Source organism: Dermacentor andersoni, chromosome 10, assembly GCF_023375885.2.
Source record: "Dermacentor andersoni chromosome 10, qqDerAnde1_hic_scaffold, whole genome shotgun sequence".
NCBI lineage: Eukaryota > Metazoa > Arthropoda > Arachnida > Ixodida > Ixodidae > Dermacentor > Dermacentor andersoni.
The window spans coordinates 74032765-74044535 of NC_092823.1; the positions used below are offsets into that span (position 1 = coordinate 74032765).

Below are 11771 nucleotides of genomic sequence, written 5' to 3' on the forward strand. Positions count from 1 at the left end.
ATATTAGAATTGGACCTGAGGGTCAGGTCAAGTATGGGTTTACAAACCTTCTGGACTTGAACAATACGAGTCATTAGAGATAAGAGAGGGCCATCATTGTCTTGTTACCCACCACAAGAGACTGGTCAAGAATGAGGTGGTAAGACAGGAAACAAAGGTAGGAAAGAATCTAACCCATGCGTAGAGCAGTTTTTTCCATTTTCATGTTGTCATCAATAGTGTACTAATTTCTAATGGAAGAAAAATACTCTTCCCAGTGTTCCTGCCCGACGTTGCCGATGCAGACCAGAAGTCAGTTGCTGTTAGATTCCCAAGTTTGAAGACCAAAACTAGCCTTACATTGGCCAACATAGGGTCATCAACGTATGGCTAACTGGAATATCCAACCTAGCAATCACTAAGCCATGGAAATCATATGCTCTCTGTTAATTAAATTAAACTTACGGTGAGGTGCCCTCATGGTCGCATTTATTAAGAAAGCATTATTATGGAATCTTTTTAGCTCTTGCGAGTTTAAAACACCTGCTTAGAATACTAATAAAAAAGTCCTCTTTTATTTCTGACAAAACGCGCTCAATTTTGTGCAGCACCAAAGGCTGATCTGCCAGCTGGACTGCAGCCCAACCACAAGCAGTCCATCGTGATGTGAGACACAGGAGACTTTCTTCCGCCTTCTTGAGGATGGCTTTTTGCCTGACGTCAGAGAAGCCGCCATGCTTGACAGGGTGAGGACCAGCAAGTTCTCACTTTCGAAAGCGCAGCACGCTAATGTTTCTTCAAAAGGGAGCTGTAAGGGCCATAGATAGACATGTGGGCATTTATCCTAATACATGAGGGAACAAACGCGCGTTAATGACATCTTAGTTGAAATCAAGAAAAAGAAATGGGCATGGGCAGGATATGTAATGCGGAGGGAAGATACCCGATGGTCATTAAGGGTTACGGACTGGACCCGATGGAAGTTAAGCGTAGCAGGGGGCGACAGAAAGTTAGGAGGGTAGATGAGATTAGGAAGTTTGGAGGGTCAACATGGCCACAATTAGTGCATGACCGGCGTAGATGGAGAAGTATGGGAGAGGCCTTCACCCTGCAGTGGTCGTAACCAGGCTGCTGCTGCTGATGATGATGATCCTAATAACATAACGATGGGGCTTGTTGAAAAGGTGCAAATGGTTGCACCACAGACTGAACACTGGCACAGAAAATGCAAAGGTAAGCGCTTTGTACAGTGCTTGTGTCCTTCTGTTCAAGTAATATCCAATTTATTTTATGGCTCGGACATGTAGACAGCCTAGCGGTATCTCAAATGCTCTAGGCAAGAGAGAAAATGACACCAGCTTAGCGCGAACATAAGAATCGCGTTTAATGCTATTTGTATACAGTAATGCCAACTAGCAGAAATACATGGCATACCATAGTTCCTCGATGGAGACACGCAGAGAAATCAGAGACGTTTCACTCACCACACAAGGATGGATTCTGAGTGAGTGGCTGCCTATATGAGCAACAACACCCAAATAATGCATGAGTGCAGCCTCGCAAATAAACATGTATGAGCGATTGTGTTTGGCCATCCTTGGGCCGCGCTGTGAAGCCAAATGGGAAGCCTTCTGTCGGACAGTATCGCAGTGTGCTTCAATGAAAGCACAATGGGTCAGTGCGTGCTGATGTCTCGGTTAAAGAGGAAGAAGCGAGTTTCTCTCATGCCCGTGTTATCTACACTGCGGAGCGGCACTTGAATTGCCACACTTGCGCCATCTCTCATTGCAGCCGCCTAGCTGCAACACCCACTCGCATGATATACGCGTGTCATGCGATAAAGCCGAACGTCAGGTGTAAGAGTTGTGCGGAGAAGACGGGTTTAGGGGACGCAAGAGAGTCAAGCATCCGCAATGACTCCTATAGGTCCGTGAAAACTCTGCTATTGGTACCATATGATGTGACAATTTACTGTTGAAAAGTTACCTGTAGGAAACGGGAAAAATCTGGCAGGGATAATCTCAGGATGACTGTTGACATTAATGCGATAAGCATTGAAGCAATGTAGCCGCACTGTGCTGGCACTACCGAAATGCGTCATGTATGAGACATGTCCTGCAGCCAGCTCCTCTCCTACGCGTCCCTCCGTCTTCCCTCTGGACACACGGCACCATCCAGCAGCAATACCACGAAGTCTGAGCATTTATTACGTGGGCTCGATTCTGCCCAGCCCCAGAGAAATCGCAGGACTTTCTTCTGTCATTGAAGAGCGCTACGCACCTAGCAGCAAGGCAGAGTAAGCTATCGTTACTCGCATGTCCTTTCTCAATTTCGCACAACTCTCTTCTGACTGCAGATGGGCAACACGGAGAGCGACATGGCGCTGGCACTGAACCGCTACATTGGCAACTCGGTGCTGCCCATGCTCATCCAGTACCACTGCTATTTCACCAACGCAGGGAACTATGCCAGTTTGCTGGATGAAACATTCCACACTGTGTACCGACTCTCCAAGGTCAAGATTCTCACCGAGGGCCAGACTTCCTCGTCGTGCTTACCAGGTCAGTTGGGGCAACGGAAAATTTAGACTCATTTGGCAGTTGTGCAGGATAGGAAACAACTGGTGTCAGTGGGCCTTTCTGGCTTTCATATTTTTGTGGTTTTGTGGTCACTGGTGTCACGAAAATATTGATCACAATTACTCTGGTACACTTGGCTGGTTCCTACCGTGCTCCAACTTCCGTTGCAAGAATGCGGCGCTCTCTCGAAATTGGAGCCAGAGCAAGCGTGCCCAAGCCTAACATGCAGCCCCTCACCGGATCAATTGGAGGTTCGAAGCGGAAACACGTCAGTGCTCCTTCGGTTGTAAACAAACCTAATGAATCACCAATGGACACCGGCCACGGCAGATGCCATGACAACAATGGTAGCTGCATGAGCCACGAGACCAGAATTCTTCCAGATTTCGGCCATGCTCCTGGGTCAAAGAAGAGAGATCCTCTGAGCAGTCTGAGCTGACATGAATCACTCTGAAAGAAGGATACTTCTGAAAGAAGTATCCAAATGTGTAATGGGCATTTGATTTCAGCCTGCTGCTCTGAAGCACTTGAACACTACCAGCCAAGTATACTACTATTCATCAGCCAACACTGAATCAGGGAGATTGTTTTAGCTGCATAAGCATCTGTAATTGCATGCAAGTGAAAGTGAGCAAGATAATCAATTTGCAATTTCTGTTTTTTTTGCAAATGCTATGTGTGTTCTCTAAATTTGCGGAGTTTTCTAAAATCGCCTGTGATAGGTAGCACAATTCTAGTTCATGAGCTTGGAGAGGAGATTATTATGTGCATGGAATATCAGAATGCACAATTGACTGAGTTGTATGCCGTATTTGCAAGGCAGATATGCTTCACTGCGACACTCATTCACTGATTGTTCTTTTAAAGCATGTGTATAGAATAATCCCTTTGGTTGGTTAAAGGCTTATAGGAGAGTGCAAAGCATTTGTTTCTCTTCAGTCCCGTAAAGTAAGGCTTTCTGTTAGGCCAGACGTTTGGCTTGCTAATGAATGATACAGTTTAATGGATGATAGCCGAGTTACATAGCAGAAGCAAAATACAGTGACAAAGAACTTCAGTGGCTAGGGAAAGTCTGCTTCATTGCTCTTCGGTTACAGCAACGGAGATTGGTGATTGACTATTCGGCATACGGGACATGTTGAACCATCTGTAGTGGCGCGCATTAACTATGTAGGAGTGTGGCAGGCGGCCTCATAATATCAACTGGTGCAGCTTCATTATATCACTACAAATTTCTCACTTATTGTGACAATAGTTTTAAAACAGGAGGCGTTACAGACCGCTGCATCGCTCACCGTACAGTGTTAGCCGGAATACGTTGCGTGAGCTTCTTTTCACTTCTTGTACGATCGTCAGCTTAAGAATGCATGTCACGCAACATCTGGAACCCTGTTCCTAAAATGGATAACACGAGTTTTTTTCTGTAATGCCAACCCCTCAATGTCCTAGGGAGAAAATACATGCGAGATCGAGGTCTATGATGAGCGAGAGGTAAACTAAGAGGAAGCAGGGGGTGGTTGAAAAAGCAGTTCAACCACATACCCTACCGCACAGTACTCTACTGCACTGTGAACCCGTGAGGTGTCATCACTGCAAGCAAATGTTGTTCCTTGGCATATAGTGCATGACTTTTCTGTCATTAATATAAAATGGAGTGCGATTGGTGTCTGCAATGGCGGACAAACGTTCAGATGGTCCTTCCCAGGCATGCATTGTTGTAGATAACTGGGGGTCGTTTCATGCTAAAATTTCCCACTTCTATTACGCAGATTCGGATGCATTCCAAGTTGTTAGTTTCTATTACCTATTCATTAACACTTTCTTGTGTTATTTCTTTTTTTTCCATCATAAGAGGATCTTTCTAGTGTTATTGCTTGTGTAAGAATGACAGTGGCTGAATAACACAATGAAAACAATTGCTAATTACGCGAAGCAACAATATACCTAATGGGCATCAGCAACTGGTGCCTGCATAGGCTCATGTTCCCAATGTCTTCAATTTGTAATCACCATCTGAGCTATCACTACATCTATCGGCCTTAGAGTGATGCCTCATTCTATTACAAACCATGCCAAAGGGCAAATGGGGCAATGTTAGTTGAGGGTCAATCAAACTATGAAGGCCTGTTGAGCTTCAAAAGGACATTGCCATCACACAACAGGAAGTGTTGTTAAAATTACGTGGAGATACAAGCCTTTGTCTTTAAGTGTACATAAAGAAGGTGGTGATGAAGGTATAGCAAGAAAAAAAAGTGCCAAGACTTATTTTAACTCACTATTAAAACGAATGACACATTTTGATGTGTACAGGGAAAAGCAGCCAAGCATGCTTCTGCGCCTTTTGCGGAAACTCACGGTGGATGTCTCAGTCATCACGGAGTACACTGCTGTCGCCCTCACGGTGAGTATAAATGGAAATCAATGTAATTTGTTCATAAGTTCCCAGCAGGTTGGTTCCACCAAACTGTCCTAACATTCCTTTGTCATGGACTGTGAGACATATGCATTGCGGAGGATTGTAATTTATGATGCTTTAAGAAACTGCGTGCTATGGTTACATATATTTTAATATAATAGGTTGTTTGTAGTTATCCTAGGCTAGAGAAACTGTTTATATCTTTCTACATATTCAGTTAAGTTTATTACAGAGGCTCAGCATATCTAGAGAAAATAGGCATGTCAATCACACACGCTCACAAAACAATAATGCTGGTCATGCATCCGGTTTGGCGTCGCGCTATCCTCCCGAACCACGCATACTCCAACGTCACCTGCCAGAGCACCGCTGCGGAAGTCACATGCAACGGTGCCATTAGTCGCCCTTTAGGGGAACCTCAAGCTGTGAATCCATTCACACCCACCTGCTAGCCACGGACAAGGTGACCGCCTGCGGCGGTTCCAAGAAAGCGCACTGCAAAGTGGGCAAAGACTTTGATTCGCCCTCGTATTTGAACTTCACTAAGCGACTTCGCAGCAGTACAGCGGATATATCAGGTGAAACATACCAAGAATTAAACAGGGCCACTGTGACGAAGCATAGCACATGTTCCTTAATTATACAGATGCGCACGAACCATCTTCGGCCACAGTATGAGCACCTAAATGCGTAATAAGCATACTAGCAGCTATTCAGAGATGTTTCCAACGTTTCTGTGGCGACTTGAATGCCCGTTTTGCCCACCATGCGTCTCATATATGAGGCCGGTAATGGGGCGTAGTATGCGTCCCTTAATAATAGGCGCACACACGCGCCGTGCACCGAGAATTGTAGAAAAACAATCTGTGTTTTGGGAAATCTAGTGTTAAAGAAGGTGGTAAGAAGAAAAATCTCCAAAAGGCGAGATGATGTTTAAAACCACAAAAGAGTGGGTGTCCATCTAAAACTCTGCAAGTTTGGCAGTAAACATATTAGGCGTCTCGGTGGTCATACTATGACCAGAGGTGGCGTACCTACACGTGTAAGTTAATGAACTCGTGCTGTGTCCCATAATTCAGTGGCACCTTTCCCCGCTTCATATGCTTGCCACATAACAGTAGTGTACTGCGGCAAAGCTAAATTCAAAGGCAGATACAACCAAGTCAATCAACAGCGCGTTCCATCATTTTTTCTGTGCTTTGTTTAGTTCGACCAGTCAGATAATTACCTAGTTTCGTCGACCCAGTCAGAATTGAATGAATGGACATCGACTGTATGCAAACTAGTATGGCTAATAAAATCAACATGGACATGCTGCTTTTACCCGAGATTTAGGGTGGCATATTAGGTGCAGTTTAGTTTTTATTTTCATTAATTTCTGAAATGAACTTTTAACAGATATTTTAACCTGCAATATTGTTAACAGCATTCTCAGAGATTTAGTTTACAATTTTTTAAACGAATTTCTGGAATTGGCTTTTAATAGCTATCCCACGTTTATGCCGCATTTTTAAGAAAAGTGTGATGAAGGCAATGAAAACTGAAGATGGAATGTATAAGAGTGCGTATGTCTGGTTTACATACATTTCCTTACTTTTTACAGTTTTGTACTTCGAATTTTCACTGATCTGTTCTGAAGCATTCTGGCTTCATAGTAGCCACATAGCTCCTGTAACCGTATTGCTAGCAGCTGCTTGAATGTTAAGTGGCTGCGCTTGTTGGCAGATAATGCTCGTAGCTGGCCTATAGTATATTCACTGGCTCTAAGTAGAAGCGATTCATTAAAACAATTACACGAAACATATAGCAATTTACTGTGTCTGCAAGAAGGTGGCATTATGTGTGGGCTGAAAGGCTGAGTAGTTTTGCACATGCAGATATTAGGTGAAGATTTACGTTTTTGCTTGTATGCACACATTCTTAAAAGCAAGGCGCATGTTCTCAGAGTTGTAGATGCTATCTCATCTGTTTCACGCTGTACACAACAGAGAGATACGAGTGATGTTGTTGCGCTCTCCGCTACTTTTGCTATAAGTCCTTGTGATGACATAGCTTACCATGTAGCTCAATATGCTGCGCGTCTAATGAACATGTGTATTTTTGAATTTCCAGCTGCTGAGTTTCCAGTACGAGCGATAGAAGAGCTACTACAGCTACAGCGGTGGCCAGGGAGCTTACGGGCCAGCATCGGGAGAAGAGGGCCGACTCACCATGCTGCTCTTCACCAATATTTTTGATTCTCTGTCCAAGATGGTCAGCTGCTGCAACCCTTTTCCCTCTTTTTGACTAGTGTCTCGGAGAGGCCTTTGTTTTGTTGGTAATAATAGGCTGGGTCGTTGAAAAAAGATAGACATAGGCCATCTATTTTCGGCTATCTTGAGAGGAGTGAGTTCGTTTTCTTTAGGTCAATAGCAATGCTCTACATTGCTAACTTTCCAAAAGGGAGCCCTTGAGGGGCAAAAGGTACACACAGCTTGCTGTCTCTTGTATATGGCGTGGTTTTACGTGGTTATGTCTAGGTGTCATCTATTATGTGTAAGCACTTATCACTTTGATGCTCCTGGACATGCATGCTGAGTAGGGCTCACAAGTATAGAGGGTAAGCTTGACAAATCATTCAGCTACTGGCGGAAAGCTGAGCAAGACGCTTTCAATTTAAACTGCCATGGGTCTGAGTCTAAGACATGTAAATGTTATGCATCTGTACATTTCTAGTTTCGCCCATTGTTGACTCCATTAGATCTAGACATGGAGGTGGAGGATTTACACATTATAATTGTCTATTTGAGCTCTTACTGCCTGAATGTCTTACCTAATGAAAAACATTGGAATTGCACTTTCAAGTACATTTATGGGGAGTAATAGGGGTAATTGCTGGTTATTTATATGAAGAGATAGATAAATAAAGGAAAAGGAAGAGGATTGGATTACTAACTGCAGCAACCGTCTAGTGCAGTCTTCTGACAGCTGAGCAGCGGTTCGCACTGGTGGGGAAGAATACCAAGGTGTGTGAAATGAGAATTAATTTTGTGCAATCGGCATCATCAGGTTGAGATTTGTCTACGCTTGTGCAAATATCAATTTTTTGTTCAAAGTGGAGTCTGAAGATACTAGTAATTAGTTTCAAGTAAATTTAGGCAAATAGTTAAAATAGTTGTGGGACTTCCGCAACACCTTGATACAAAAGACAGATAGTCATAAATCTATAAAAAAGTGTTGGTTATTTGCTTGAAAAAAAAAATGGAACAGGTTCGTCTCCTCTGTCTATTTTCTTCCAGTGTGCCATATTAGGATATTTTCATTCGGAAATGCAAGTTAAAAATTTATACCACTACAGCAGGACAGAACATTCGTTTACAGGCTCTTGTTCACTGTTGTTCTTCGATATACATAACATATTGTGGTGTCCAAGGCCGTGGGGCATTTCACGTTTGCATGTCACGCGTCTTCGCGATGCTGTGAAATGGAATCTCGACTGCATGTTGCCAGCTGTTTATGCTGCGCTGCGCGAATTCAGCTATTAGCTTTCTACCTACACGCGAGCTTCGTGCATTTCAAAGTGCACAGATAAATTTGAGAGGCATTCCCGCTGCTTTTGCGGTCCTCAGAATAGCCTGTGCGCATGATCTGCAGTTCGATCACTAATGAGCAGAAAAATTCCCGTCACGGTTTACTGCCCGCCACCGCACCTGCCTTGGCTGTTGGGCTTAGCCCGCACTGTTTCTCTGGGTGTTGGCCACCGTAGTTACGGTTTCATGCTGCGTCAATGCGAATCTATTCGCAGAAGCGGTCCAGCTCTCTGGAAGGCTCCATGGGAATGGGAATTTAGCCTCGAGTTGCGGTTTCACGGAAGCGTCGCTCGTGTTGTCGTGGAACTACATTAAGGACAAAATTCAACGCCATCAGTGTCGCCACAGAGATGGGGAACTGAACCGCTGACCAAATATACATTGTGGACGATTCGTGCATCTGTAAATGGAGACTGTCGTTGCGAAGACTTAGGTGTTATATGTACTTATTTCTGTGGGTAATTTATGCAGATCTATGCTTTCTTTTTAATGTGTCGTAATTGTGGGTGTGACTTGCACGCGGGAAGATATGTATACTAGTTCGTTTCGAATGATTTGAAAACTTCAAATACTGAAATTCAAGCCAAAGCGAATATCAAATTGTATAATTTTCGAAAATATTGAATATTCACACAAGCCTAGTACTTGTGGTCTGGATGCGGAAAACTGAAAAGGGCTCCTACAGCAAAAGAGTGCATCATGTTCGTATGTTTTGTGACTGTACATCCTTTGAGTGTACATTCTTTCAAGGCAAACTGTCTTGCATATATGCCATCCTTTAGAGAGAAGTTAGTATTGCAGAGGGCACAACTCCAATTATAGCACATCATAATTCAGCTTTCTCCTGTTTGCGTATCCTGTCCTGATTTGGAAATTAAAAACTGAGATGTCAAAAAATCACAGCTACCTAGAAGAGCTACCTGGGTGAAATGCATTTCCTTTCTACAAAGGTTTTGAGATGGAGCCTCTGGACCCATTTGAAATAGTGCTTGGGCGAACTTGAGGCAGATACGCGGTTGTTCTACCTCTGCAGCTTCAAAAAAAATCTCTTGTCGAACATGATCAGTATGAACGAGGAACGACTCGTTATGGTTGCCCCTCTATCACCATTCCCGCAGGAGTATGACCCAGAGCTGTTCCGCAAGGCACTGCCATGTCTGACAGCCATAGCTTGTTCACTGCCGCCGGACTACTCTCTGACCGAGGACCACGAGGAGGACTGGTCCAAGCAGAACACAGCATCCGGTCCCTATGTGCCTGAACCAGTGAACTCTGCGGGCGGTGTGTATTCTATGTGTGGCTGATCAGGAGGGCACGTTAGTGTCAGATATGCACATCTCTCACAAGTGAATCGTCTGTCACAGGTCTACTTCTGTCACAGGTGCACTTCTGTCACAGGTGACTCCTCTGTCACAGTTGCGCTTTTGAAGACCACAGAAACCACAAACCAATAGTTTCCTTTTCCCATATTCTTTCAGATGATTCGTGCAGCACACGCATTACGGCTTCAAAAACAAATGCAGGCATCAAAGATTCATCACCACATTGCAAAATTTCATGTTTATCGCTCTTTCACAAGCTTTATCATAATGCATTGCTTCATAACATCTTCGTTCAATCAGCAGCGGTCTTTCAGCACCACCCAAACAAGATAACACATCCAATATGCTGGACATCCTTTTATACAATGTAATTTACACCATGCACGAATAATTACTGAAATGGCCTTCCATCAAACTTTGCCATCAAATCAGAGATATCTAAATTTCACAAACTACAGTATACATTCATTTCTTTTGGCAGGGCTTTTGTAAACCGTCATTTGTATTGCTTGCACTGTTTTGTTTTATATTTATTCTGTGTTAATGATTGTGATGCATTATTATTTTTTCTTCACTTTGCCGTTACTTTGGCATTAAAATTTCACTTGTCTTTTTTTCTTGTTTCTATGCAAGCTGAATTGCTCCATTCTGGCATTATATGACTGCCTTTTCTAATACCATCATGTTGATGGTCTTTAGTGGTAGTACTTTGAATGAAAGAAATTATAATAAAAAGCTGATAACCTTATAGGCTTCTTTGCGTAGTCTCATGGAACCGAGCCAGTTGAGCTTGTGAGTTTCAGGGGTCTTCGTTTTCAGTTATTTTTAAAAGCATGCCTGTGACAGGGGCACAAGTTTTTCAAGCCACTGACTTAAGCTTGATATAGACAGGACTGTACAGTAGCTCTCGTAAACCACACTGGAACTTGAAACACGTTACAATAAATTCAAACGCATTGAGTGCAGATATAGTAATGTTGCAACTCAAATTTGAATCATGCGGATATATATTGGAGTAAGAAGCAGAACGCTGAATTGAAAGGGAATAATGAATTCTTTCCAAGAGGCGGCATTTGTTAGGCTGTTGTTTACTTGAAACACAGGCATGGCCAGAGTGTGACTGGAGTTGTTTAAATAAGCTCGACTTAGAAACGAAACTGTTGACATGACTGAAGTCATTCAACCAGCACAAGGAAGATAAATCACTGATTAATGTGCAAAAATTATTTATTAATCAGTGTGTTATCAAACCAATGCCTCTGCACAGCACCGCCTCCCGAAGCTCGGTCCTTGAGACCAATTTCTCCATTGAATAATTCCAGCTGAGTTGAATTACAAGACACATTAATCACCCTTACCGAGTTGTTTCGTCTTGTAGGCTTTAAGTACCGCTTTCATCCTTTATGCATTCAGCCAGAAGTGAATATATTTAAAAGTTAGAGATAATTTATACTTATATCAGGTAGTATAAGTTCATAATTAAAGACACACTCGTAGTATTATAGACCCTGGGTCACAGAATAGTAAAAATGACAGTGTTTGCATCCCAAATTGTTCATCTGATTTTTTCTGGGTTCCTGTTCCTGCTTTTTCTTCAGAGTTCAGCTCAACCAGGACCTGAACAGCATCGTGCAGCGCTTCACAGAGCACTTCCATGATGCCTGGGCAATGCGAAAGGTGATTTATGCATTCTTTTGGTTCGTGACTATATTAAATATCAGTTTCAATTTCTAGGTATCTTATCAATCACAGGACCAAATTTCCATATAATCCTTTCTTATGTTATATAATTTTTACTGCCCTTCTCAAATTTTGTATTTACTACGCCAGGTGGGCAGCAAGGCTTTTACAGATGCTTCCATTCTGCTTTATGTCGACACCCGTTTTGCACCATTCCTGCATTATG

At 43.1% G+C, this 11771-nt stretch overlaps 2 protein-coding genes across 2 annotated transcripts in view; one reads left to right on the forward strand and one right to left on the reverse strand.

Moving 5' to 3' along the window:
• Positions 1 to 11771, reverse strand: part of LOC126544074 (ryanodine receptor-like) — a 318567-nt gene that overhangs the window by 185651 nt on the left and 121145 nt on the right. The window lies entirely within an intron of this gene.
• LOC126544076 (ryanodine receptor-like) lies at positions 7092 to 11540 on the forward strand. Its single transcript, XM_055078467.1, has 3 exons — positions 7092 to 7227; positions 9662 to 9824; positions 11464 to 11540. Exons 1-3 carry the CDS (start codon positions 7186 to 7188, stop codon positions 11484 to 11486), a joined length of 228 nt encoding a protein of 75 aa, XP_054934442.1. The 5' UTR covers positions 7092 to 7185; the 3' UTR covers positions 11487 to 11540.

Coding starts and splice junctions, on each gene's coding strand:
- LOC126544076 (XM_055078467.1), top strand. CDS start 7,186: ATGCTGCTCTTCACCAATATTTTTGATTCTCTGTCCAAGATG. Junction 7,228..9,661: donor TTGATTCTCTGTCCAAGATG/GTCAGCTGCTGC, acceptor CCATTCCCGCAG/GAGTATGACCCAGAGCTGTT. Junction 9,825..11,463: donor ACCAGTGAACTCTGCGGGCG/GTGTGTATTCTA, acceptor CTTTTTCTTCAG/AGTTCAGCTCAACCAGGACC.